Source organism: Bos taurus, chromosome X (assembly GCF_002263795.3).
Source record: "Bos taurus isolate L1 Dominette 01449 registration number 42190680 breed Hereford chromosome X, ARS-UCD2.0, whole genome shotgun sequence".
NCBI classification, from domain to species: Eukaryota; Metazoa; Chordata; class Mammalia; order Artiodactyla; family Bovidae; genus Bos; species Bos taurus.
The window spans coordinates 51,981,485-52,008,465 of record NC_037357.1 but is presented as its reverse complement, the minus strand read 5'-3'; the positions used below and the strand labels follow the sequence as shown (position 1 = coordinate 52,008,465).

The 26,981-nt window shown below is 37.8% G+C and overlaps 1 protein-coding gene across 1 annotated transcript; it reads left to right on the top strand.

The window, feature by feature from the left end:
* Nucleotides 1-18,509: 18,509 nt before the first annotated feature.
* TCEAL7 (transcription elongation factor A like 7) lies at nucleotides 18,510-19,762 on the top strand. The gene has a single exon (XM_059883791.1). The coding sequence runs from the start codon at nucleotides 19,368-19,370 to the stop codon at nucleotides 19,668-19,670; it is 303 nt and encodes a 100-aa protein (XP_059739774.1). The 5' UTR covers nucleotides 18,510-19,367; the 3' UTR covers nucleotides 19,671-19,762.
* Nucleotides 19,763-26,981: the final 7,219 nt, after the last annotated feature.

Here is a 26,981-nt window from a genome sequence, read left to right as displayed (position 1 = left end):
AATCACTGCAGATGGTGACTGCAGCCATGAAATTAAAAGACGCTTGCTCCTTGGAAGAAAAGCTATGACCAACCTAGACAGCATATTAAAAAGCAGAGACAATACTTTACCAACAAAGGTCAGTCTAGTCAAAGCTATGGTTTTTCCAGTAGTCATGTTATGGATGTGAGAGTTGGACAATAAAGAAAGTTGAGTGATGAAGAATTGATGCTTTTGAACTGTGGTGTTGGAGAAGACTCTTGAGAGTGCCTTGGACTGCAAAATCTAACCAGTCCATTCTAAAGGAAATCAGTCCTGAATACTCTTTGAAAGGACTGATGCTGAAGCTGAAGCTCCAATACTTTGGCCACCTGATGCAAAGAACTGAGTCCTTGGAAAATACCCTGATGCTGGGAAAGATTGAAGGCAGGAGGAGAAGGGGATGACAGAGGTGAGATGGTTGGATGGCATCACTGACTCGATGGACATGAGCTTGTGCATGTTCCGGGAGTTGGTGATGGACAGGGAAGCCTGGCTTGCTGTAGTCCATAGAGTCACAAAGAGTCGGACATGACCAAGTGAAGAACTGAACTGAACTGAGAAGAGGCAAAACTAAATTATATTGATGTAAATTGAATTAAAACAATGTTTGCCTGACTTGAAACTTGTGACTTTTCTGACTGTAAAAGGGGTGTAACAGAACCTTCTCAGCTGAGGGAAATGTTCTCTAATTTGATGGGGTAGTGACTCCATTAGCAAATACGTTTGTTGAAATCATTGAACTGTATAATTAAAATGCCTGTGTATCTTATTGTATGTAAGTTATACTGAAAAAGGTGACTAAAAGTCAAATATTTAGGGAAAGCATAATTAAATACTTGCAAGACCTCTACACTGAAAATTATAAAATAAATTTGAAAAACATTAAAGAAGACCTAAATAAGTGTAGAAATATGGATTGCAAGACAATATTTTAAAGTTGTCAATTATTGCATAATTGATCCATAAATTCAATGCAATCCATATAAAATCTCAGCAGATTATTTTTCTGTTGACAAGCAGAATCCCAACTATGTATATGAAAATGTAAATAAAGAACCAAATATAACCAAGACAATTTTGAAGAAGAGCACTCCAAGATTTCCATACAAGATACCAAGCTTAATACAATGCTACAGTGAAGAAATACTATGATATTGTCTCAAATATTAACATATATATGTTCATTCACACACACACACATACACACGTGAAACTTACCTACACATACTATCCTTGATTTATGGCAAAGATGGACAGTGCAATGGATAAGGATTTTTTTTAAGTCATAGCAGATCAGTTGAATATCCATGTGTGAAAAATGTTTATTAACTCCACCTTAAGTAATACCCAAAAATAAACTCCCAGTGGATTGCAGATCTAAATGAGAAAGGTAGAAATATTGTTCTAATGCAAAGTACACAGGAAGTCGTCTTTGTGACTTTGGAGTAGGCAGTGTTCTTGAAAGGACACAAAAAGGACTAATAACAAGGATTAAAAAATATTACAAATTGTATTTTTTAATATTAGAAACTTCTATTCTTCAAAAGGTATCATCAAAATAATAAAGAAGCAAGCCCCAAACTAGGAAAATATTTTTGTAACATATATCTGAGAAGTGATTTGTATCTATAGAGTGTAAATAACTTTTACAAATGAATAAGAAAAAGACAATCCAATAGAAAAATGAGTGAACACCTTAAAATAACAGCTCAAAAATCAGAATATCCAAATGTCTAATACATTTGTGAAAATGTGCTCAACTTCATTAGTGTGCAGGAAATGCAAATTAAAGCCAAAATGTGATACTGCTAAATGCCACCCAGAATGTCTAAGCTAAAAAAGACAAAAAAACAAGTGTACAAGTGATTTACAAGTACAATTAGAGCTGGTATTACCACTTTGGAAAACTGTTTGAAAAATATATAAAGGTAAGCATATGTATACTCTATGACCCAGCACTCTCATTCTACATATACCCATAATAAAAAGTGTTCATTGTTTTGCAAAACAACATTTACACACATGTTCATAATCTGTGTTAGTCACTTAGTCATGTTCAACTCTTTGAAAACCCATGGACTGTAGCCCACAAGGCTCCTCTGTCCATGGGATTTTCCAGGCAAGAATACTGGAGTAGGTTGCCATTCCCTTCTCCAGGGGACCTTCCTGACCCAGGGATCAAACCCAGGTCTCCTGCATTGCAAGCAGATTCTTTACTGTCTGAGCTACCAAAGAAGCCCATAATAGCACTTTTTAAATTGCCAAAAATTAGCCAGTACCCAAATGTTCTTCATCAGGAAAATGTATTGCTTAACTGTGTATTTGAACAGTGAAATATTATTCAGCAATAAAAATGTGCAAATTACAACTACACATAATATGAATAGCTCTCACAAACATAAAATGGAAATACTGAAATAAAGCCAGAGTGAAAAAGAGGAACGTATATGAGTCTGTATGGATTTTGACACAGGCATAGCAATCTATGATGCTGGACACTTTTGGGTAATGACTGGAATGGAATTTCTACAGTGTTGTTAATGTTCTGGCTTTTTTGTTTTGTTTTGAGTGTTTGTTAAATGGTTCTAGTTTGTAAAATTTTACTGAGCTACATATTTATAATTTGGGCACTTTTACATATGTATTTTTTACTCTTTTAAGAAGTTCCTTAAATGCCAAACAAACTTACACCATTCTTCTCATAGTAAACTGTTAAAAAAAGTGCACACTATTGGTGGATATGTAACTTTGTACATTCTTTTAAAAAATTTATTTTATTGAAGTACAGTTGATTTACAATGTTGTATTAATTTCTACTGTATAGTAAAATTATTCCATTATACATACATATATATATTTACATATACATTCTTTTTCACATTCTTTTCCATTTTGGTTTATCACAAGATATTGAATGTAGCTCCCTGTGCTATACAATAGGAACTTAAAGTTTATCTATAATTTGGTAATTCTTTCTGGAGAACAATTTGACAGTAATTATTATATGAAATGTCCATATTGTTTGATATAGTCACTTAATTCTTTACATTCTGTTCTACAGAAAAAAATAAGCATGTGTAGAAAGAATTGCACATAAAGATGTTCTTTGTTGTAAAACAAAGCAAAATGATAGAAAAAACAAAATATACAAATGTAGATTAATAGGCTTAAACAAGTCATTGCCTGTCTACATAACTGAGTTCTATTAAACAATAAAAATACACTGTAAAAGTGTATTTGATGATAAAGAATGCTTTTCATGAATTACATTTTAAATAATAGAAAAGTAGATTAGAAATAATATATTCAATGGGATTGTAATATTAATCTATATGCATATACATATAAACATAAAATGTAATAAATAAAATATAATCAGTCCTTATTTCTGAATATTCTTATATAATCAATATTAAAACAAGCAATTTCTATACATAAAACCACCAGAAACAAACATAGCAAATAACAAACTAGGAAACAGGCACAACATATATTATTAGTTCACTTTAGCCTCATTTTTTCATGCTTCAGAAAAAAGTGATGTGGAAAAATTCTTCCTTTCCACATGGAAAATCTATCACCCTCTTCACAAGTTTGTTTAAGATATAAGATATCAAAATGAATCTACCACAGATATACATGGCAAAACTAATACAATTATGTAAAGTTTAAAAATAAAATAAAATTAAAAAAAAAGATAAAAGCATTGCCATACACTCAAGTGTTAATAAAAATATAGTAGTGTTTTTATTGAAATTTAAAAATAAAATAAAATAAAACTTAAAAAAAAATAAGATACAAGATAAACCACTGTAATAGAGACCCCCAAAATACAATGGGAATATACAATGGGAATAAGAGGGAAGTGTATTTCTCTCATACAAAATAGTCTAGAGATAGAAAGGGACTTTTGGGCAGGTGAATTTGTCTGCTGTATGAAGTCAGGTGCCTTCTATCCTGTTGCTCTGCTATCTCCAAGAGCGTTGTCTTTATTCTTCATCTGAGTTCTAGGACACAGGGAGGAGGAAAGACAAAATAGTAGGCAAACTGTGGACTATTTTTAAGTCTTTATTGAATTTGTTACAAAATTGTTTCTATTGTTTTTTGTTTGTTTGTTTTGTTTTAGCCATGAAGCATGTGGGAGCCTAGCTTTCTGAGCAGGGATTAAACCCACACCCCCTGCACTGGAAGGTGACGTATTAACTGCTGGACCAGCAGGAAGTCCCCCTTTTTAAAAGTGATACAGAAGTTGCATGCTCCACATCTGCTCATATCCCATTGCAAAGAACTTGAAAAAAAGACATACTGTACTTCATATTACAAGACAGGCTTTCAGTTACAAGACAGGCTGAAAGTGTAGGGAATGTAATTTCTAGCTGAGTGATCAAGAGTTCTAAAACATTGGGAAAAGAAATCCTGTCATTTAGAGGAAGATAGGGAAAATTGTCACTAGGGACAATTAGCAGTCTTGGGTAAAAGGAGGGATGACAATAAAGTTAACAATCATCAGCCAAATTTTGGTAAAGTTGATCATCTTGGATACTACATCCACACAACTCTGTTTAGAGCAAAACAAAGTTTTCTCTATGTCTAAGAAAAGTCAACTGGGTAAATATTAGTGTGGTATACAGAGATTCTGATCATCCATATTTACTATAATTTTGTCATATTAATTTTTTGTGAGCATCATTGATTATTTCCTTAGGATAGACACCTAGAAATAAATTTATGGGCTCAAGGGGCACCCATATTTTAAATGCAAATGCCTGAGTTTTATACATAAAAGTAAAGAAAAAATTCAGTTCTATTACCTGGAAATAAGTAAGAAAGCCCTTGGAGAAGTGCAGAGCACAAACTTCCTGACTTCATGTCATAAAGAGCTTGCATTTAACCTGCTTTAAGACCATAGATATCATCAACAGACTTAAACACCTATAAAGGAGGAGTCTGAGTGAACTCTGGGAGTTGGTGATGGACAGGGAGGCCTGGCGTGCTGCAATTCATGGGGTCGCAAAGAGTCAGACACAATTGAGCAACTGAACTGAACTGAACTGAACTGAAGGGGCCCTGTACCCACAAGGCAGCATGACATAGGCCAGAGTAATTAGTGGTAACCATAGCAGGCCTGGCTTCAGTCAGACAATTCTCCTCTCTTTGCCACCCTGCTTCTAGGTCCTGCCCATGTGCTGAGGCCCAGGTCATGGTCCTTTTCGTCTTTGAGGCTTTGTATATTTCAAGCCAATCTGGCCATTGCTATCTTCTAGCTCCTATAGGCTTGGCAGTTCACCCTTTCCTTTAGCTTTCTCCAAATGGCCTCATGCGAAGGGGTATTTGGTCTACCCAGAGAGAGTATATTTTTCACCAGGGTAGTTCCCTCCTCTGAGCACACAGGGCAGTGCTGGGTATCTGAAGGGGCCCCAAAATATCAATTGATTCAACTGTGAACAAGGTAATTGAACGGAGAATACAGGAGAGAACATAGGGGTATATGGAGACAGTCTTCATTCTAAAACCTGGGTTGGCCCCCAGACTCAATACTAACCAGCTGTATAACCTTGGACACTTTACTAAAACCTCTCAAAAGGGGAAAGAGAGAGGATGAGGGAAGAACACCAGAGAATAGTGTGCCATAATAGTTCAGATGCAAAGTCAGAAGGGCCTAAACCAGCATTATGACAAATTTAGCTGTCACAATAAAGGAAGATGGAAGCTTAATGGCTATCAAAGGGATAACATTCAGACAAGGTTTTGAAATTTCAAGAAATAATGACTAGAGATTATTGGATAGGTTGGATTAATTAGTGTTAAAGGCACAAGCTCTCACTCAAAGATGACTATAAAATATATGGCTATAAAAGTCAAGTTGGCCCCCATAGACCTGTGGTTACCAAATGGTATTATTTGGATAAGGATAAATTGTGGAGTCAGTATTTTAATTTGCTAGATACAGCTGCTGATTTTTAGGATTAGAGGAAAGAGGATGAGGTTGAACCATGAGTGGTAGTTAGCAAAATCCAGACTGTGAGAAATCCTACAAATGAAAAGTCCAAGTTCTTCCACAGATAATTTGTAAGGAAAAAAAAAAAAGAGAGACTGAGGAAAAAGCCTACATTAAGAGATTTTAAATAAACATACTTTTTTAAAGAGCAAGAATATAGTGTACAGTTATGCACATTTGGAAGATAAAACCTTAAAGAAACCAAAGAAAGTGATTACTATAAAAGTAGGAATAGTAGTTACTTACAGGGGGAAAGGGCTTCCCTGGTAGCTCAGCTGGTAAAGAACCTGCCTGCAATTCAGGAGACCTGGGTTCGATGCCTTGGTTGGGAAGATCCTCTGGAGAAGGGAATGACCACCCACTTCAGTATTCTGGCCTAGAGTATTCCATGGACAAGAAGCCTGGAAGGCTACAGTTCGTGGGGTCACTGAACAACTCTCACTTCTAGGGGGAAAAGGGGAAGTTTCATATAAGGTGGGGCACCTAGAAGGGCTTCTAGGGTAGCTGAAAAAGTTCTATTTATTGATCTGAATTATGGTTACAAAAGTGTTCACCTCATAATATTTCACTGACCTATACATTTTAAATGTTTCTGGGCTATATCTTATAATAAAAATGCTTTAAAACCTACAAGTTTTCTTTTTTTGGCATGAGTAAAATCTAAGACACCTTTTCAAGATTCAAGACATGATAGAGCAGAGATGGTGAGATTTCAGGGTCTCCTAATGACCTCATAATAAACAAAATCAGGGTTGTTAATTCTATCACATGAAGTGACACAGTGATTTCCCAGTTTGTATTTATATTATATACATAAATATATATATATTTATATATAGTTTTTTATTTCTTTGTTCTGCAATTGCATACAATTATTCAAAATATCATATGGTATCACTGACTCAATGGACATGAGTTTGAGCAAGCTCTGGGAATTGGTGATGGACAGGAAAGCCTGGTGTGCTGCAGTCCATGGAGTCACAGAGAGTTGGACATGACTGAGGGACTGAACTGAACTGATTGAAAGTATCATTGCATTTTTCACTCAGCCTGCAGGCAATGTCCACCTAGGATAAAACTGCTACAGAACTATAACAATTGAGGGGCTCTTGTATAGTCTTTTACAGTCCAAACTGATTTCCTTATTTGCAAAGGCATTAGGTTCATCTTGTGTTGATTTTGTTTTGATACCTTTCCTTAAACAACTGTTAGAGATGTAATATACATACATTAAATTGTACACATATGGAGAACACATTTTGAATGAGTGGTGAGTATTGACAAATGTATACTCCAACTGCTGATCATACAACAAGTGTATAATCACTACTGCATTTGCCCCTTTGCAGTTAGTACTCCAATAAATTTTATTCCGGGAAACACACTGATTTTTATTACTATATATAGGTTTTTGCCTCCTCAGAAATGTTGTATAAATAGAATCATATTGTACATATTATTTTGTGTCTGGCTTCATCCATGTCATTGCCTACATCAGTTTGTTCCTTTTTATTGTTCAACTGTTTGTGTTTAGTATTGCAATGTAACAAATAATCCCAATTCTTAGGGGCTTAAAACAACAAACACTTATTTTTTTTTTATTTTATGAGAAATCTCTATGATGTTTTCTGTAGGGGCTGTACAAATTTACATTCCCACCAACAGTGCACGAGGTTTCTCCTTTCTCCACTTCCTCTCCACACTTGTTATTTGTTGTCTTTCTGATAATAGCTATTCTGATAGATGTGAGGTGATATCTCATTGTGGCTTTTATTTGCATTTACCTTATGATTAGTGATGTTGAGCATCTTTCCATGTGTCTATCGGCCATCTGTATTTCTTTTTTGGAAAAATCTTATTCAAGTCCTTGGCTCATTTTTAATAGAGTTGAGTGGTTTTTGTTTTTTGATGTTGAGTTGTATGAATTCTTTGTATAGTTTGAATATTAACCTTTCATCAGATATATTGTTTGCATGTATCTTCTCCCATTCAGTAGGCTTCCTTTGGTATTGTTACAGATTCCTTCACTATGCATAAGCTTTTTAGTTTGAAGTACTCCCATTTGTTAATTTTTGCTTTTGTTTCCCTTGCCTGAGAATACTATACCTGAAAAAGTATTCCTAAAACCAATATCAAATTGATCATTGTCTATGTTTTCTTATAGGAATTTTATGGGTTCATTTCTTATATTTAAGTTATTAATCCATTTTGAGTTGATTTTTGTATATGATGTGAGAAAGTAATCCAGCTGATTCTTTTGCATATAGCTGTCCAATTTTCCTAACACCAGTTATTGAAGAGGTTGTCTTTCCCCATTGTATATTCTTGCCTCCTTTGTTTTAGATTGACCACATAAATATGGGTTTATCTTTGGATTCTCTATTTTGTTCAATTAATGTGTCTATTTTTGTACCAGTACCATACTGTTTTAATGATTGTAGCTTTGTAGTATAGTTTGAAATGGGCACATGACACCTCCAAAATTGTTTTGGCTATTTGGGGCCTTTTTGTTTCCAACAAGTTTTAGAATTATTTGTTCTAGTTCTGTGAAAAATGCCATTGGGATTTTGATAGGGATTGCATCGAATCTGTAGATTGCCTTGAGGAGTATGGTAGTTTCAACAATATTAATTCTTCTAATACATAAACATGGGATATCTTTCCATTTGTGTCATATTGAATTTATTTCATCAACATCTTGTCATTTTCTAAGTACATATCTTTAACCTGTTTGGTTAGATATAGTCCTAGGCATTTTATTCTTTTTGATGCAATTGCAAACAGAATCACTTTTTAAAAATTTCTTTCTGATAGTTCATTGTTAGTATATAGAAATACAACGGTTTTCTGTATATTGATTTTGCACCCTGCAAGTTTATTGATTTTATTTATAGTTCTAATAATTTTTCATGGCATCTTTAGTATTTTCTACATATAATATCAAGTCACCTGCAAAGAGTGACAGCTTTATTTCTTCCTTTCCAATGTTAATTCCTTTATTGTCTAATAGCTGTAGCTGGGGCTTCCAACACTATATCAAATAAAAGTGGTAAGAGTGGGCATCCTTGTCTTGTTCCTGATCTTAGAGGAAACGCTTTCAGCTTTTCACCATTGAAAATGATGTTGGCTGTAAAGTTAGTCATATGTAGTCCTTATTATGTTAAAGAATGTTCCCTATATCCCTACTTTGTTGAGATTTTTTTTATTATAAATGAATGTTGAATTTTGTCAAAAAATTTTTATGCATCTATTGATGTGTGTAGTTGTTCAGTCATGTCTGACTCTTTGCAACCCTATGGACTATAACCCACAAGGCTCCTCTGTCCATAGGATTTTTCAGGCAAGAATACTGCAGTGGGTTGCCATATATGATTTTTATTCTTCAATTTTTAATGTGGAGTATCATCTTGATTGATTTACAGACAGTGAACCATCCATGCATCCCTGGGATAAATCTCACTTGATCATGGTGCATGATCCTTTTAAGTATTATTGAATTCAGTTTGCTAATATTTTGTTGAGGATTTTTCCATTTATATTTGTCAGTGATATTGGCCTGTAATATACTTTTTTAGAAAAGGCAGAGGAACCAGAGATCAAATTGCCAACATCCGCTGGATCATGGAAAAAGCAAGAAAACATCTATTTCTGCTTTAGTGACTATGCCAAAGCCTTTGACTGTGTGGATCACAATAAACTGTGGAAAATTCTGAAAGAGATGGGAATACCAGACCACCTGACCTGCCTCTTGAGAAACCTGTATGCAGGTCAGGAAGCAACAGTTAGAACTGGACATGGAACGACAGACTGGTTCCAAATAGGAAAAGGAGTACGTCAAGGCTGTATATTGTCACCCTGCTTATTTAACTTATACGCAGAGTACATCATGAGAAACGCTGGACTGGAAGAAACACAAGCTGGAATCAAGATTGCAGGGAGAAATATCAATAACCTCAGATATGCAGATGACACCACCCTTATGGCAGAAAGTGAAGAGGAACTCAAAAGCCTCTTGATGAAAGTGAAAGTGGAGAGTGAAAAAGTTGGCTTAAAGCTCAACATTCAGAAAACGAAGATCATGGCATCCGGTCCCATCGCTTCATGGGAAATAGATGGGGAAACAGTGGAAACAGTGTTAGACTTTATTTTTCTGGGCTCCAAAATCACTGCAGATGGTGACTGCAGCCATGAAATTAAAAGACGCTTATTCCTTGGAAGGAAAGTTATGACCAACCTAGATAGCATATTCAAAAGCAGAGACATTACTTTGCCAACAAAGGTTCGTCTAGTCAAGGCTATGGATTTTCCTGTGGTCATGTATGGATGTGAGAGTTGGACTGTGAAGAAGGCTGAGCACCGAAGAGTTGATGCTTTTGAACTGTGGTGTTGGAGAAGACTCTTGAGAGTCTCTTGGACTGCAAGGAGATCCAACCAGTCCATTCTGAAGGAGATCAGCCCTGGGATTTCTTTGGAAGGAATGATGCTAAAGCTGAAACTCCAGTACTTTGGCCACCTCATGCGAAGAGTTGACTCATTGGAAAAGAGTCTGATGCTGGGAAGGATTGTGGGCAGGAGGAGAAGGGGACGCCAGAGGATGAGATGGCTGGATGGCATCACTGACTCGATGGACGTGAGTCTAGGTGAACTCCGGGAGTTGGTGATGGACAGGGAGGCCTGGCGTGCTGTGATTCATGGGGTCGCAAAGAGTCGGACATGACTGAGCGACTGAACTGAACTGAACTGAATACTTTTTTATGATCTCTGATTTTTGTATCATGGTGATGCTGGACTCATATATTGAGTTCAGAAGTACTCTTCCCTCTAATTTTTTCTAATAGTTTGAGAAAGATAGGTTTTAACTTTCCTTTAAGTATTTGTTAGACTTGACCTATGAAGTCATCTGGCCCTGCACTTTAGTTTGTTGGGGGTTTTTTGTTTTGTTTTTCCACTGATTCAGTTTCATTACTGGTAATTGATCCCTTCATATTTTCTATTTCTTCCTGATTCAGCCTTTGGAGATTGGATAGTTCTAAGAATTTATCTATTTCTTCTAGGCTGTACATTTTATTGGCATGTAATTATTCACAGCAATCTCTTATGATCCTTCGTATTTCTATAGTGTTGGTTGTAACTTCTCTTTCATTTTTTATTTTATTTAGTCCTTCTTTCTTTTTTCTTGATACATCTGGCTATAGGCTTATTAATTTTGTCCTTTCAAAGTCCCAGCTCTTAGTTTTATTGATCTTTTCTTGGGATTTTTAGTCTCTATTTCATTTATTTCTACTCTGATCTGTCTCATTTCTTTCTTTCTAGTAACTTTGGGCTTTGTTTTTCTTTTTCTAGTTGCTTTACATGTAAGGTTAGAGTCTTTCCTTAAGGCTTTTTTTGGTTTGTTTTCTGAGGTAAGCTTGTACTGCTATAAATTATGCTCTTAGATTGACTTTTGCAGTGTACCATTAGGTTTGAAATCATTATATTTCCATTTTCACTTGTCTCCTGGTATTTTTAAATTTACTTATTTGGTTGTTTAGTAGCATGTTGTTTAGCCTCAATGTATTTGTGGTTTTTGCAGTTTTTTTCTTGTGCTTGATTTCTACCTTTATATTGTTGTGGTCAGAAAAGATGTTAGATATGTTTTCAATCTTTTCAATTTATTGACTTGTTTTTGGTCTAGCCTGTGATCTCTCTTGGAGAATGTTTCATGTGCATTTGAAAAGAAAGTGTATTTCATTGCTTTTGGATGGAATGCTCTACATGTATCCGTCAAATTCACATGGTCTAATGTGACATTTAAGGACAGTGTTTCCTTATAGATTTTCTGTCTGAATGATCTGTGCCATGATATAATTAGGGTATTAAAATCCCCCAATATGACTGTGTTACTGTCAATTTTCCCCTTTGTGCTTGTTAATATTTGCTTTATGTATTTATATATAGACATTAGTATGCTAGATTTTGTCCTCAAACTATCCTCATTTTCTAAAAAAATATTTTTCTTTTTTCCATTCAGCTTAGGTGATTTTCACTACTCTGTCTTTCAGTTCTCTGATCCATTCTTGTGCATCATCTAACCTTCTGTTGATTCCTTCTACTCTATTTTTTTTATTTCAGTTATTGTAGTCTTCAATTCTGTTTGATTCTTTGTATTTTTAAACTCTTTTTTGAAGTTCTTACTGTGCTCATCCATTCTCCTGAATTCAGTGATCATCTTTATGATCATTACCTTGAACTCTCTATTGGGTAGATAAATTATCTCCACTTTGTTAATTTCTTCTCTTGGGGTTTTGTCTTGTTTCTTCATTTGAAACATATTCCTTTATCTCCTCATTTTGCCTAATTCTCCGTGTTCATTTCTATATATTAGGCGGTTGGTCATATTGCCTCATCTTGGAAAAGTAGCCTTATGTAGGAGATGTACTATTTGGCCCAATACCATACTCCCTTTTGGTCACCAGAGCTGTGTGCTCCAGAGATGCCCACTACGTGGGCTACATGGGCTCTTCTCTTGTGATGGAGAGGACTACTATGGGCACAGTGGTAGATGGGGTTCCCTAGCCCAGTTGGTTGCCAGGCTCTGCCTTCTATCATGATTGCCAATTTGCTTGGTGGTGGGGCTGGGTCTTGGGGCAGCAGGCTATGGAGCTGGAGGGCCTGAAACTGGTGCCAACTTGCTGGTGGGGAGGTAAGCTCCTATTGCTATAGGCTAGAGAGAGGACACCAAAATGGCACTTGCCAATACCAGTGTCTTTGTGGTAGAAGGAGCTCCCCAAAATGGCTACCAGCAGCATCTATGGCCCAGAGGGAGTCCCAGTTTCCTCCTGCCTCTCTGGGAGGCTCTCTAGGATCAGCAAGTGGGTGCAAACCAAGCACCTTTCAAAGTACTGCCTCTGCAGTATGACTTGGAGCATGTTAGACTTTGTGTGCACCCTTTAAGAACAGAGTTTCTGTTTCTTACAGCCATCTAGTTCTCCTGCACACAAGTTCCACCGGCTTTCAAAGATATCTAGGGACTTGCCTTCGTAGTGCAGCAACTCTGGACTAGGGAATCTGATATGGAGCTTGGACCCTTTACTCCCTGGGGAGACCCTTTGCAATTGTGATTTTCTTTTCATTTGTGAGTTATCTACCCAGGGGTGTGGGTCTTTACTATATATGTGTACATGTTTCCACCCCTCCTACCTGTCTCATTGTGGTTCCTGCTTTATATCTTTACTGCTGCTGCTAAGTCACTTCAGTCATGTCCGACTCTGTGCAACCCCATAGACGGCAGCCTACCAGGCTCCTCCGTCCCTGGGATTCTCCAGGCAAGAACACTGGAGTGCATTGCCATTTCCTTCTCCAATGCATGAAAGTGAAAAGTGAAAGTGAAGTCACTCAGTCGTGTCCGACTCTTCACAACCCCATGGACTGCAGCCTACCACGCTCCTCTGTCCATGGGACTTTCCAGGCAAGAGTACTGGAGTGGGTCACCATTGCCTTCTCTGCTTTATATCTTTAGTTGTGGAAAATCTTTTCTGTTAGTCTTCAGGTTTTTGTCATATATAGTTGCTCTGTAAACAGTTGTAATTTGGTTGTGCCTATGGGAAGCGGGGAGTTCAGGGTCTCACTACTCCACTTCTAACCACTGGTCACACCTTAAACCATTTTAAACTGTAGAATTTAATGTATTTTAGTACACTTATAAGTGTATAGTTATCAACACTAGCTCCAGAATATTTTCTTCATCCCAAAAGGAAATCCCAGACCTCTTAAGCACTCTGATCTCCATTCTTCCCTTTATTAGCCCCTGGAAAACATTCATTTGCTTTATGTCTCTATTGATTTGAATATTATGGATATTTACCATAAATATTATCATACAATATGTGGCCTTTTATGTCTGGTTTGTAACTCACTTGTCTTTCTTTGTCCACCTTCGTGAAGTTTCACTTTATGCATGTGCAGCTTCATATATAGCAATGGACTCGAGGGAAGCTTTTTAAAGACTTTCGGAGAATGTTTTTGTGTACTAATCCCTCATCTCTGGCATTCTTCCTCACAAACTTCAGCCACCTCTACCTCCAATATCTTTATTGTCAACTCAGAAAGGCAAACACTCCTCCTCTTTATGCCACCATCCATAAGATGCCTTTAGTCAAAATCCAAAGCAATCATAGGGCTTACCTTGATTGCTTCCCTTTTCTCAGGAACCACACCCTTGTGCTGCCAATTATATAGTCTGAAAACATTGTAGTTATTTGATATATTTGCTCATTATCTAGTTCTTCAAGGCAGAGAATATGCCTGATTCCAGTTTGTCTATCATTTCTGTCATTTGTTTTATTTTAGCATGCATGTGTGCATGTTAAGTTGCTTCAGTTGTGTCTGACTCTTTGCAACACAAAGAGTAGACTGTAGCTATTCCAGGGTCTGTAGCTGGCATAGACCTATGGACTGTAGCTTGCCAGGGTCCTCTGTCCATGGGATTCTCCAGGCAAAATTATTGGAGTGCATGGCCATGCCCTCCTCCAGGGGATCTTCCCCACCCAGGGATCAAACCTGTGTCTCTTACGTCTCTTGCATTGGCAGATGGGTTCTTTACCACTAGCACCACCTAGGAAGCCCTTATGTTAACATATTTTGCACAATTCTAGGACAATTTACTTACAGAGTCCCCTCACCCTGTGTGAAGCCTTATTGGAAAAGGAACCAGCAAGTCAGCTTGGTGTCTACCTAACACACAGAAATATTCACCCATCCTTGCCATAACAAAGGTGAGAGTACATTATGTCTCTGTCTTCACTCTGCTATCTCTTTTAGATCAGCAGAATAAGTAGTAACAAGCTATGTTTTTTTTTTTTTCCAGTAGTCATGTGTGGATGTGAGAGTTGGACCATAAAGAAGGCTGAGAACCAAAGAGTTGATGCTTTCAAACTGTGGTGCTGGAGAAAACTCTTGAGAGCCCCTTGGACTGCAAGGAGATCCAACCAGTCCATTCTAAAGCAAATGGATTCTGAACACTCATTGGAAGGACTGATGCTGAAGCTGAAGCTGAAGCTCTAATATTTTGGCCATGTGATGTGAAAAGCTGACTCACTGGAAAGGACCCTGATGCTGGGAAAGATTGAAAGCAAAGGGAAGGGTTGGCAGAGGATGAGATGGTTAGATGGTATCATCAACTCAACAGACATGAATTTGAGCAAGCTCCAGGAGATAGTGGAGGACATGGTAGCCTGGCATGCTGCAGTCCATGGGGTCACAGAGTCAGACACAACTTAATGACTAAACAACAACAACAACTAAGAACTGTACACCAGTTCTGTATGTACCCTCTTCTTGCAGATCTTTCTCTGCATGTAATTCTCTTAGAGCCTCCACCTCTACTCGGTTTAAAAGAGGATAGAACTATGCTCTTCCTTTCATCCATGAAAAAGGGATAGAATTGACTTTCATCATGTGCCACCCCTGGAGTTTGAATGTGCATGCATTCAATTGGACTTTGCTTCAGGCATGTCCGACTCTTTGTGATCCTATGGACCATAGCCTGCCAGCTCCTCTGTCCATGGGATTCTCCAAGCAAGAATACTGGAGGGGGCTGCTGTGCCCTTCTCCAGAGGATCTTCCTGACCCAGGGATTGAACCCATGTCTCTTATGCATCTTGCATTGGCAGGCAAGTTCTCAACCACTAGCTCCACCTGGGAAGCCTGGAGTCTGAATACCTTAGTTAAAATTCTATCTTCACTATTTACTGTGGGCTTCCCAGGTGGCACTACTGGTAAAGAACCCAAGGCAATGGCACCCCACTCCAGTACTATTGCCTGGAAAATCCCATGGACGGAGGAGCCTGGTAGGCTGCAGTCCATGGGGTCGCTGAGGGTCAGACACGACTGAGCGACTTCACTTTCACTTTTCACTTTCATGCATTGGAGAAGGAAATGGCAATCCACTCCAGTGTTCTTGCCTGGAGAATCCCAGGGATGGGGGAGCCTGGTGGGCTGCCGTCTATGGGGTCACACAGAGTCGGACACGACTGAAGTGACAACAGCAGCAGCCAATGCAGGGGACATAAGAGACGTGGGTTTGACCCTTAAGTCAGGAAGATCTCCTGGAGACAAAAATGGAAACCCACTCCAGTATTCTTGCCTGGAGAATCCCATGGACAGAGGAGCCTGGTGAGGCTACAGGCCATTGGGTTGCAAAGAGTCAGACACTACTGAAGTGACTTGGCACACATGCATTTTATAGAAGGTAGAGATGCTAATGATAGAGAATACCAGAAAAACAGGCTTATTAGAAGGATGAACTATGGTGCCGTGTGTGCTAAGTCACTTCAGTTGTGTCTGACTCTATGCGACTCTATGGATCACAGCCTGCCAGGCTCCTCTGTCCATGGGATTCTCCAGGCAAGAATACTGGAGTGGGTTTTCATGCCCTCCTCCAGGGAATCTTCCTGACCCAGGGATCAAACCTGCGCTTCTTACATCACCTGCATTAGCAGGTGGGTTCTTTACCACTAGCGACACCTGGGAAGCCCTGAACTATGGTATTTACTTTCATTTCTGTACTCTATTCAGTTAATAAAGAGTGACTGCTTTCAAACTGGAAGAAAGAACCCTACAAATGCAATGATCTGCATTAAAAAGCTGTTTATAGAGGCTTCAGGACTTCTCCACCCCACCAACAGATCTTTTGCCTCTATCACAACTACAATGCCCCACTCTTTTTAATATCTCTTTTATTTCTCCTCTTAAATAGTTTTTGGAACTACTTACCTAAAAGTGGTTGGTGGCAACTTTGCATTTATGATGAGCCACTGTTTTCCTAAAAACAAATATTAAGAACACATTGCTGAGAATTCCCTGGTGTTCCAGTGGTTAGGACTCCATGCTCTCACTGCCTGGGAGGACCCAGGTTCAATCCCTGGTCAGGGAACTAAAATCCCACAAGCTGCACAGCATAGCCAAAAATAAATAAATAAGTAAATAAACATTAAAAAAAAGAACACATCTCTCTTTCTGTTGCATATATTTCAAGCTAACCAATCAACAACAGATTCACTGATTACTACCAAAAGTCTTAGCAACAAAAGCTTTTGTGTGATAATTGACTAAATGGGGCCAATTTCTGTTAGTGCTTCTAATTCCCCAATGTGACGGAGTAAGGTCTTTGTTGTTGTTGTTTAGTCATTAAGTCGTGTCTGACTGTTTTGTGTCCCATGGACTATAGCCCGTCAGGCTCTTCTGTCCATGGGATTTTCCAGGCAAGAATACTGGAGTGGGTTGCCATTTCTTTCTCCAGAGTAAGGTCTAAAGAAACATAAATAAGATAGAGATGTATGGGAGAAATGAAAATCTATTGGATTCTAAATAAGAGTGCCGAGGAAAGGTGGGATCTTTTAAACACAGTATTAAGGGAGATAAAAGGGCATGGTACAAACTGGGAGAGAAAAGGCATGATACTGAGATCAAAGTAGTAAAATTTTATGACTGACTTTTGAGATCTGAAAATCTAAGGACAAGGTGTGTAGCATTATGGAATCAGGAGCTCGCCTAATGAAAAGGCCTCCACATACTCAGGAGTGCCTCAAAAGTGTAGCCTCTAGTTGTTCTGTACATTTTAAATTTCCAAAAATGTATCTGGTTGGAGAGTCTACATTTCTTATGACTCAGCAACAGAAACAGATGGCTGGATCTTTTTATCCTCTTATCGTGAATCTTTTTTATAAATGCATGTATTGTTACTGTATTTCTGATTATTAAAGGAATATATGTTTATGGGGGGAAGAATAGGAAATTATCAGAACAAAAGTACAAACCACAATCCCAATCATTACTTCCTTCCTTAATTTACCCCATCCCCTCCAATTTGGTTGCAATAATTGAAGTGCAAGGAAAATGATGGCTGTTAGTGACTGAGGAGAGGGCGGGTGAAAGGAAGACTGCTACCTTTCTGTTCTTGTAGTTTAGAAGAGAATGAATCGTCTTCTCTCTCCAACACAACCATTTAAAAAGTAACAATTGTTAATATGACTATGGTAATCAGAGAGAGGCAAATTCCAACTACAGGGAGAAGGGGCCCCTTTTGACCTCTGGAATTAGCAGTGACAAAAATGAATGACAGGGCCTGGTGGGGGTGGGGGGAGGTTGGTAAGCTGCTCCACTTCTCCAGCACAGCTGGTGGGAGAGGAAAGTGGGGACCAGAGTTGGAGGATGACATAATCCTCACGTGATCAGGAGCTGGCGTGAAGTCCCTGTATTTCTGGGATTCTTTCTCCTCTGGCTACCAGCTCCTTACTGCCCTGCAGGTGTTCCTGCTTGTGACCAAGAGAAAGAGGACATAAAATCTAAATCCCAGCAGGTTGGTGTGAGGGAACCACTGGAACTCTTGGGGTGGTAGTGGCTGAATCTACTACTGGAGAAGGTCTAGGACTGCTTTCCCCAACCCCCGTGAAGATAATTGTATTTCTGAAGGAGGGTGGGGCTGGAGTAGGTGGAAGTCTCTTGAGAGACACCCAGAAATTTAGTGGTAGTTTAGAAATAATCAGCTTCCCTCACACTGGTAAGATTTCCCTTTTTTCTTCTTTTCTTTCCCCAACTCCATTGAAGGAAATGAGGTATGGGCTGGTGTGTGGAGAAAGGCTGGAATCCTGAGGTGGAGACAGATAAATTTAGAGAATTTGAAAATAGTTCATCTCATTGACTGCTGGTCAAGGGATCCAGTGAAGTGGGGAGTGAGGGGACAGTGGTCCTCATAGGACTAGGCCCGAGGGTGAGGGATGTGAGGTGGGGGTGGCACAGAGATCCAGTAGGAAAGGATAGGACCAGGAAGGGAAACAGGAGGTAGGAAATTTGGGGTAACAACAGTGGTGAGGATCCTGGATTCAGGATAATATAGAACTCCCTCCTCCCCCCTCCTTCCTTTCTGCCAGCGGGTCTGAGGGTCTGTGTTCACAGATCTCTCGAGGCAAGAAAAAGAGAAGGAAACTATCCCAAACCGTCTCTGGTCAGTGTGAGGCAGGCACTCAGCAGTCTCTCAGGGAGGGTGTTGGAAAGGTCGAGAGCTGGGTTAAATTTGTGGCCTCATAGCTCACCTCCCTGTCCGCTCCCCTTCTCCCGCCCATCAGAGAGGCCATTTAACCTTGTCTGCTGGAGAAATGGTGGGTTGCTGAAGGAGGAGAAAGGAGGTGGAGAAGGGGTGGGAGAGGAACGGGCGGCATCTCGAATTTCAGGAGGGTTGGACCAGTGTGGTAGGGGTAAGGAATCAGGCGAGTAACCAGCTTCAAAGAGAAACTGACAAGGTTGAATCAAAAGAAGTGAAGCAATCTTACTTACATTTTCTCCCTGGACCTAAGCAGGAAATCACTACATCATGCAAAAATCCTGCAAAGAAAATGAAGGAACACCCAAGTGCAACGTGCCAAAGAGACAGGAAGAGCGCTCCTATGGAGAGTTCCAACGCCAGCAAACAGAAGGGAATTTTAGGCAAAGGCTGCTTCAGTCTCTAGAGGAATTTAAAGAGGACATAGACTTTAGGCATTTTAAGGATGAAGGAATGACAAGAGAGGGAGATGGGATGGAAAGGTGTTTGGAAGAGATAAGGGGTCTGAGAAAGAAATTTAGGGCTCTGCTTTCTAACCGTAAGCATTTTCGGGACCATCCATATCCCATTTAATGCACTTCTCCCCAGAATTCGACTATTTTCTGTTATTAATATTGCAGCATTGGTTCCTTTTGTCTGCGTTTTCTTGTGAAATATTTGCTACTATTTTATTCCAATCCTTCAATGTTTTACATGTGACTCTTGTTACCATCATTTCATCTTTTGACCTGATCTCACTCATTTAATAGAGTTGTTTCATTTGCTTGCATGTGAAGATGCTCATTGTATATTGTAAAGTGAAAATAATATGTTGAAAAAATGATATATATAGATATACCTACGTATATCTTATATGTACATTTATATATGTCATAATACCAAAAACGTCTGAATTATTATATAACAAAAGGTTAACAGTGAATCACTGTGTTATCTGTATTTTATTTTATTTTTTTACCTATCTGCATCTTCTCATTTTCCAAAATGAATTATATATATGTGTGTGTGTGTATGTGTGGATTACTTGTGTCACAAAAAACTAAAATAAACAAACACGATAAAAGAAATTGTCAATCACCTTTGAAGGGCAATGAAACAACAAACTCCTAATAACAGACCTTGGAGTAGGAAATGGCAACCCACTCCAGGACTCTTGCCTGGAGAATCCCATGGACAGAGGAGCCTGGTGAACAAAGAGTCCGTACATGACTGAAGTGACTTAGCACATGTGCACACAGTATATATGTATGTATACTTAAGCATTATTTCTTAACTGGACTTAGCATTTTGCATTTTCAAGTAAAGGCTATTATATTTCATTATATTTCTATTGATTACTGCTGTGACTTATGCATAGTGGGTACTTAATAAATGTTTACTTAATTAGAATTATAGTGTTCCTGGCCTAGTTTTTTGGAGCCCAAAAAATAAAGTCTGACACTGTTTCCCCTGTTTCCCCATCTATTTGCCATTAAGTGATGGGACCAGATGCCATGATCTTAGTTTTCTGAATGTTGAGCTTTAAGCCAACTTTTTCACTCTCCTCTTTCACTTCCATCAAGAGGCTTTTGAGTTCCTCTTCACTTTCTGCCATAAGGGTGGTGTCATCTGCATATCTGAGGTTATTGATATTTCTCCCGGCAATCTTGATTCCAGCTTGTGTTTCTTCCAGTCCAGCATTTCTCATGATGTACTCTGCATTGAAGTTAAATAAGCAGGGTGACAATATACAGCCTTGACGTACTCCTTTTCCTATTTGGAACCAGTCTGTTGTTCCATGTCCAGTTCTAACTGTTGCTTCCTGACCTGCATACAGGTTTCTCAAGAGGCAGGTCAGGTGGTCTGGTATTCCCATCTCTTGAAGAACTTTCCACAGTTTATTGTGATCCACACAGTCAAAGGCTTTGGCATAGTCAATAAAGCAGAAATAGATTGCAGCCATGAATTTAAAAGACACTTATTGCTTGTAAGGAAAGTTATGACCAACCTCAATAGCATATTAAAAAGTAGAGATATTACTTTGCCAACAAAGGTCTGTCTAGTCAAGTTTATGGTTTTTCCAATGGTCATGTATGTATGTGAGAGTTGGACTGTGAAGAAAGCTGAGTGCCAAAGAATTGATGCTTTTGAACTGTGGTGTTGGAGAAGACTCTTGAGAGTCCCTTGGACTGCAAGGAGATCCAACCAGTCCATTCTGAAGGAGATCAGTCCTGGGTGTTCTTTGGAAGGACTGATGCTGAGGCTGAAACTCCAGTACTTTGGCCACCTCATGTGAAAAGTTGACTCATTGGAAAAGACCCTGATGCTGGGAGAGATTGGGAGCAGGAGGAGAAGGGGATGACAGAGGATGAGATGTCTGGATGGCATCACTGACTCAATGGACATGAGTTTGAGTGAACTCCAGGAGTTGGTGATGGACAGGGAGGCCTGGCGTGCTGCAATTCATGGGGTCTCGAAGAGTCAGACATGACTGAGCAACTGAACTGAACTGGCCTAGTTCTACCTCTGATAGCTTAAAGTTGGGAATAATATATTTCTTTAGAAACTGTAATGTTTATTTTCGAAAGGAATGCAACAGGAAAGCGGTTATTCCCCAAATTCAACCTACAAAACTATTATAACATTGTATAATTGATGTCTCTCAAAAAATCAACTCCTGACATTATAATCATGTAGAGTACTTGTTACAAACACACATTTTTTACAAATATCTCCCCATACACACACACACACATCCTTGTACAAAATCAGAATCTCTGTACATATGGCCTTGGAATCTTCATTTTGGGAGTTCCCATGAAATTATGTTCTCCAAAACTGCTTCAAAAACTCTCACTATAGAACCTGTTTCAACTGAGCAGTGCAGAAGCAGTTTCCTTATAACCAAAGAGCCTAATCATTTATCCTTCATAATTAAGGGCTCTTGAAAGTCAAAATGGTTGTTACCATAGCTGGAAAATTGAGGGTACACACCAAGTAAATCTATGTGGAGAATAAGCATTGTTCACCCTTAGTAGAAGGCAAGAAGAAAAATGGAAAATGAATAAAATAAAAACAAGTTGCTATCTCTATTAAATAGACAAGTGTTTACTTACAATACTCAGCTTTATTGAATATGTAGGCATTTTCATACTCATTGAGAAAGTAAATTGCTATATCCATTTTTTTTTTGCTTCCATTCACAGTAAGTATCAAAAGCTCTATACTTCGCATGCTCCATGTCTCACAAATTCTACTGCTTAGACTTTGTCCTAAAGAAATAATCAAAAAAAGAAAGAAAGAATCAGAGCAGTGAGCAAATTTTTAGCTATAAGTATTTTTATTTAAAGATGTCATACATTTTCAGGGAGCTTTTTTAACCTAAGAATCAACTACATGGACTATCGAATCAAAAGGAAATGAACATAGATTCCTACTAGCCACATACACAAAAATACATCCCAGGTAGATTAAAGATGAAAATGTGAAAAATAAAAATAAAATACTGAAATGAAAATTAAGAAAAATTTATATAGTCTTGGGTTGTGATTATCTTCTTAAGCATAAAAGAAAATCCAGAGGTTGTCAAGGAAAAAAATATAAATATCTAAAAACAAGAAATAGCCTGGAAGAAAAATATTTGCAATAGCATGACAGATAACAGGAAAATATCTCTAATGCCCCAATAGCTTTTGCAAATGGAAAGGAAAAAATAAACAAATCTGTAAAAATATGTACATATCATATTACATAAAATTCCATTGCTTTGTATTATAATAGAGATATATATCTGAGATATATGATATATACACAGAATGCTTAGATGGATGTTTATTGTGACATTGTAAAAGCCAATATATTAGAAATAGCTAACTCATCAAAAGGAAAAGGTCAAATCAACTGTGGTCTAGCTATATACTAAGAAAAGTACATGGTAGTTAAAAAAATGAGATTTTTTTTTTTTAATTTTAATTGGAGGCTAATTACTTTAAAATATTGTAGTGGTTTTTGCCATACATTGACATGAATCAGCCAAGAATGAGATTCTTATGGTGAATATTGCTGAGTAAAGACATTATATATCTTTATGTTGCTATTGTCACAAGTAATGAATTACCTAGTTCACCTTAATATAATTTCCTTTAACCACACATTCAATTCCAATTTCCTTCCCACAATTAAACATTTATCAGCTTTGTGGATATCTATCTAAAAATTTATATATTTCTGTTTTGTATTTTAGCTAAATATTATGTTACATTATGACTTTCAGGAGCTCTTAATTATGAATTATAAACTAGTAGGCTCTCTGATTATAAGAAGACTCCTGTACAGCTCACCTGAAACTGAGTCTATGGTTATGTATGAACATTAACTTTACAGTTATTGTTTTGTGCATTTATCTTTTAAGTCATATAGAAGAAAAAGAGACGTTATAAACCAAATATGCAAAACTATTTGCTTTTGTATTTAGCTAGGTAGCTGTCTCTACCATTGTTGTTTAAGTCTTCATATGACTTTGAGTTATGCATTTACCTTGTGTCCCTTCATTTCAGCTTGGAAGTCTTATAGGATGTTCCAAAGGTCAGTGAATACAAATGCAATGAATCTATTTTCTATAGTATAAATATAATTTACGCTATTCAAACTATTCCCCTATTGATTAGCATTCAAGCTATTTCTATATTTTGCCCACTAAAAGAATTGCTACCTGCCATGAGCATGCTTGTATATATATTCAAACTACTGGTGCTTTTATTTCTGTAGAATAGATTCTGGAAAGTAAAACTGCTTGATCAGAAAGTACATGTTCTGGGAATTCTCTGGTGGTCCAGTGGTTAGGACTCTGCACTTTTCCTGTGAGGAATTGGGGTTCAGTCCCTGGTGGGGGAACTAAGATCCAGCAAGGTGAGTAGCAAGGCCAAAAAGAAAAAAAAAAAATTCGTGTTCTTTTACTTTTTCCAGCTTTCCTTGCACATATGTTGGGGCCATCGAATGTAATATAAGACACATCTAAGGCTTATAAACAATGCAGGGTGATCTCTCCACACTCCTTTCAGTAACCTTGGAAACCATGTGTGCCATCTGGATCACATAAAACTGTGAGATGAATGCAGGCTAGATACCCAAACAATCAGTGGAGGAGAGCCAAGCTGGAGAGCCAATAACTCTCATGAACTGACAGGAAGGAATAATAAACCATTTTAAAGTCAGTGAGTCAGGAAGATCCCCTGGAGGAGGAAATGGCAACTCACTCCAGTATTCTTGCCTAATCCCATGGGCAGAGGAGGCTGGTGAGCAATAGTCCATGCTGTCACAGAGTCAACATGACTCAGCAGCCACATCTTAACATCTTGACAAAGTCAGTGAGATAGCCTCGTTAATCTTAATATACTGCTTTAAATACACCTTAACCCAGTTTCAATCCCTTCTCCACAAACACTTATCAGTTTGACAGCTATCCATCTAGAAATTCATATATTTCAGTATACATTTTAGCTTAATGTTATAAAATTACATTTACTGCCCTACTGTTTTTACTTAAAAATATTCCTAGAGATGCTTCAAAAAAGAATCTCATCCTTTTTAATGACTATGTAGTTTTGTTAGAGCATAGTTTATTTGATCTTTCCCTCCTGATGACCTGGGTTATTTCCAATATTTTGACTCTTACAAACAATTTCACAGTAAAAATCCATCTATGCATTTTTGAGCATGCGTGTACGTATATCTCTACAGTAATACAAAGCAGTGGAAGTGTTAGGTCATATAGCATGTACATAATTTTACTTGTTTGTTTATTTACCAGTGTACGCCAGAAACACATAATCATCTTGAAAGTCCTGTTGAATACTGATGTAAAAATTCTCAACAAAATGCTACCAAACTAAACTAGCAGCATATTGAAAGGATTTTACATCATGATGAAATAGGATTTGTCCACGAAATTAAAGAGTGATTCAATACATGAAAATCAAGTAATGTCATATAGATTACATTATATACATGTATTAATATGTACATTATATGTTACATTAATATAAGAAAGGTAAACACATTGTCTCAATACAAAAGAAAGTATTTTACAAATTCCAACATTGTTTTATAATACAAACACTCAACAAACTAAGAATATAAGAGGGTTGTCTTACATGATAAAGGAATTTATAAGAAACTCAAAACTAAATTATACTCAACAGTGAAGGATTGAAATCTTTCCATGTAATATCAGAAATAAGACAAGGTTACCTGCTTTCATCAATATTTTACTGAATGTTCTAGCCAGGGAAATTAAGCAAGAAAAAGACATTAATCAAATCCAAATTGGAAAAAAAGTATCTTTATTTGCAGATGATGTGACACTATATGGGCTTCTCTGGTGGCTCAGATGGTAAAGAATCCGCCTGCAATGCAGGAGATCTGGGTTCAATCCTTGGGTTGGGAAAATCCCCTGGAGGGGGGCATGGCAATCCACTCCAGAATTCTTGCCTGGAGAATCCCCATGGACAGAGGAACCTGGTGGGCTGTACAGTCCATGGGGTCACAAAGAGTTGGACACAACTGAGCAACTAAGCACATCATATATAATAAATCCCAAAGAGTATGCAAGAAGGCTGCTGCTGCTGCTGCTAAGTCACTTCAGTCGTATCCGACTCTGTGTGACCCCATAGACGGCAGCCCACCAGGCTCCCCCGTCCCTGGGATTCTCCAGGCAAGAACACTGGAGTGGATTGCCATTTCTTTCTCCAATGCATGAAAGTGAAAAGTGAAAGGGAAGTTGCTCAGTCATGTCTGACTCTTGGCTACCCCATGGACTGCAGCCCACCAGGCCCCTCCGTCCATGGGATTTTCCAGGCAAGAGTACTGGAGTGGGGTGCCATCGCCTTCTCCATGCAAGAAGGCTACTAGAGCTAATAGATGAACTAACTTGGCAAACTGCAAGACACAAGATAGCCATCCAAATTCTGTTGTATTTTTGTATACTAGCCATGAGGAATCCAAAAATGAAATTAAGAAAACTATTCTATGCACAAAAGCATGATAAAGAGCAGAATACTTAGGAATAAAGTTATCCAAGGAAGTTCAATATTCATACACTGAAAATTACAAAACTATTGAAAGTAATGAAAAAAGACCTAAATAAATGGAAAGATACCCCATGCTCATGAATTAGAAGATCTATATTCTTATAGTGGCAATAATTCCCAAAGCAGTCTACAGATTCAATGTGATTCCTTTCAAAAAAAAGAACAATCCATTTTCCTGAAATGGATAAGCTAACAAAAATTCTTATGAAATTTTTGAAATCCCAAATAGGTTAAAAAAAATCTTGAAGGGAAAACAAAGTAAAAAAAGACTCACATTTTCTTATTTCAAAATCCTATAAATTTATAGTAATCAAAAGAGTGTACTACTGACATAAGGATAGATATATAGATAAATGGAATAGAATTTAGAATCCAGAAATTTTTTTAATGGCCAATTAATTTTTGACAAGAGTGACAAGTCCATTCAATTGGAGAAAGTATAAGCTGTTCCATAAGTGGTAATGAGACAACTGGATATCCGCATGTAGAAGAGTGAAGTTAGATTTCAATTCACATTATATCCAAAAACAAAAAATGGATTAAAGATCTAAATGAAGAAGCTAAAACCATAAAACTTTCGAAACAAAACAGAAGCAATTCATTAGCCAAAAAAAAAGATGAATTGGACTTCATCAAAATTAAAAACATTTGTCCATCAAAGGATACTATCAGAGACTTCCCTGGAGGTCCAGTGGTTAAGACTCTGTGCTTCCACTACAGGGGCTCATGTTTGATCCCTGGCCAGGGAACTAAGATCCCACATGCCATGCCATGTGGCGTGGCCAAAACAAAACAAAACAAACAAATTAATAAATAA

What these genes read in the sequence shown, in the direction of transcription:
- TCEAL7 (XM_059883791.1), top strand. Translation starts at nt 19,368, where the DNA reads ATGCAAAAATCCTGCAAAGAAAATGAAGGAACACCCAAGTGCAACGTG.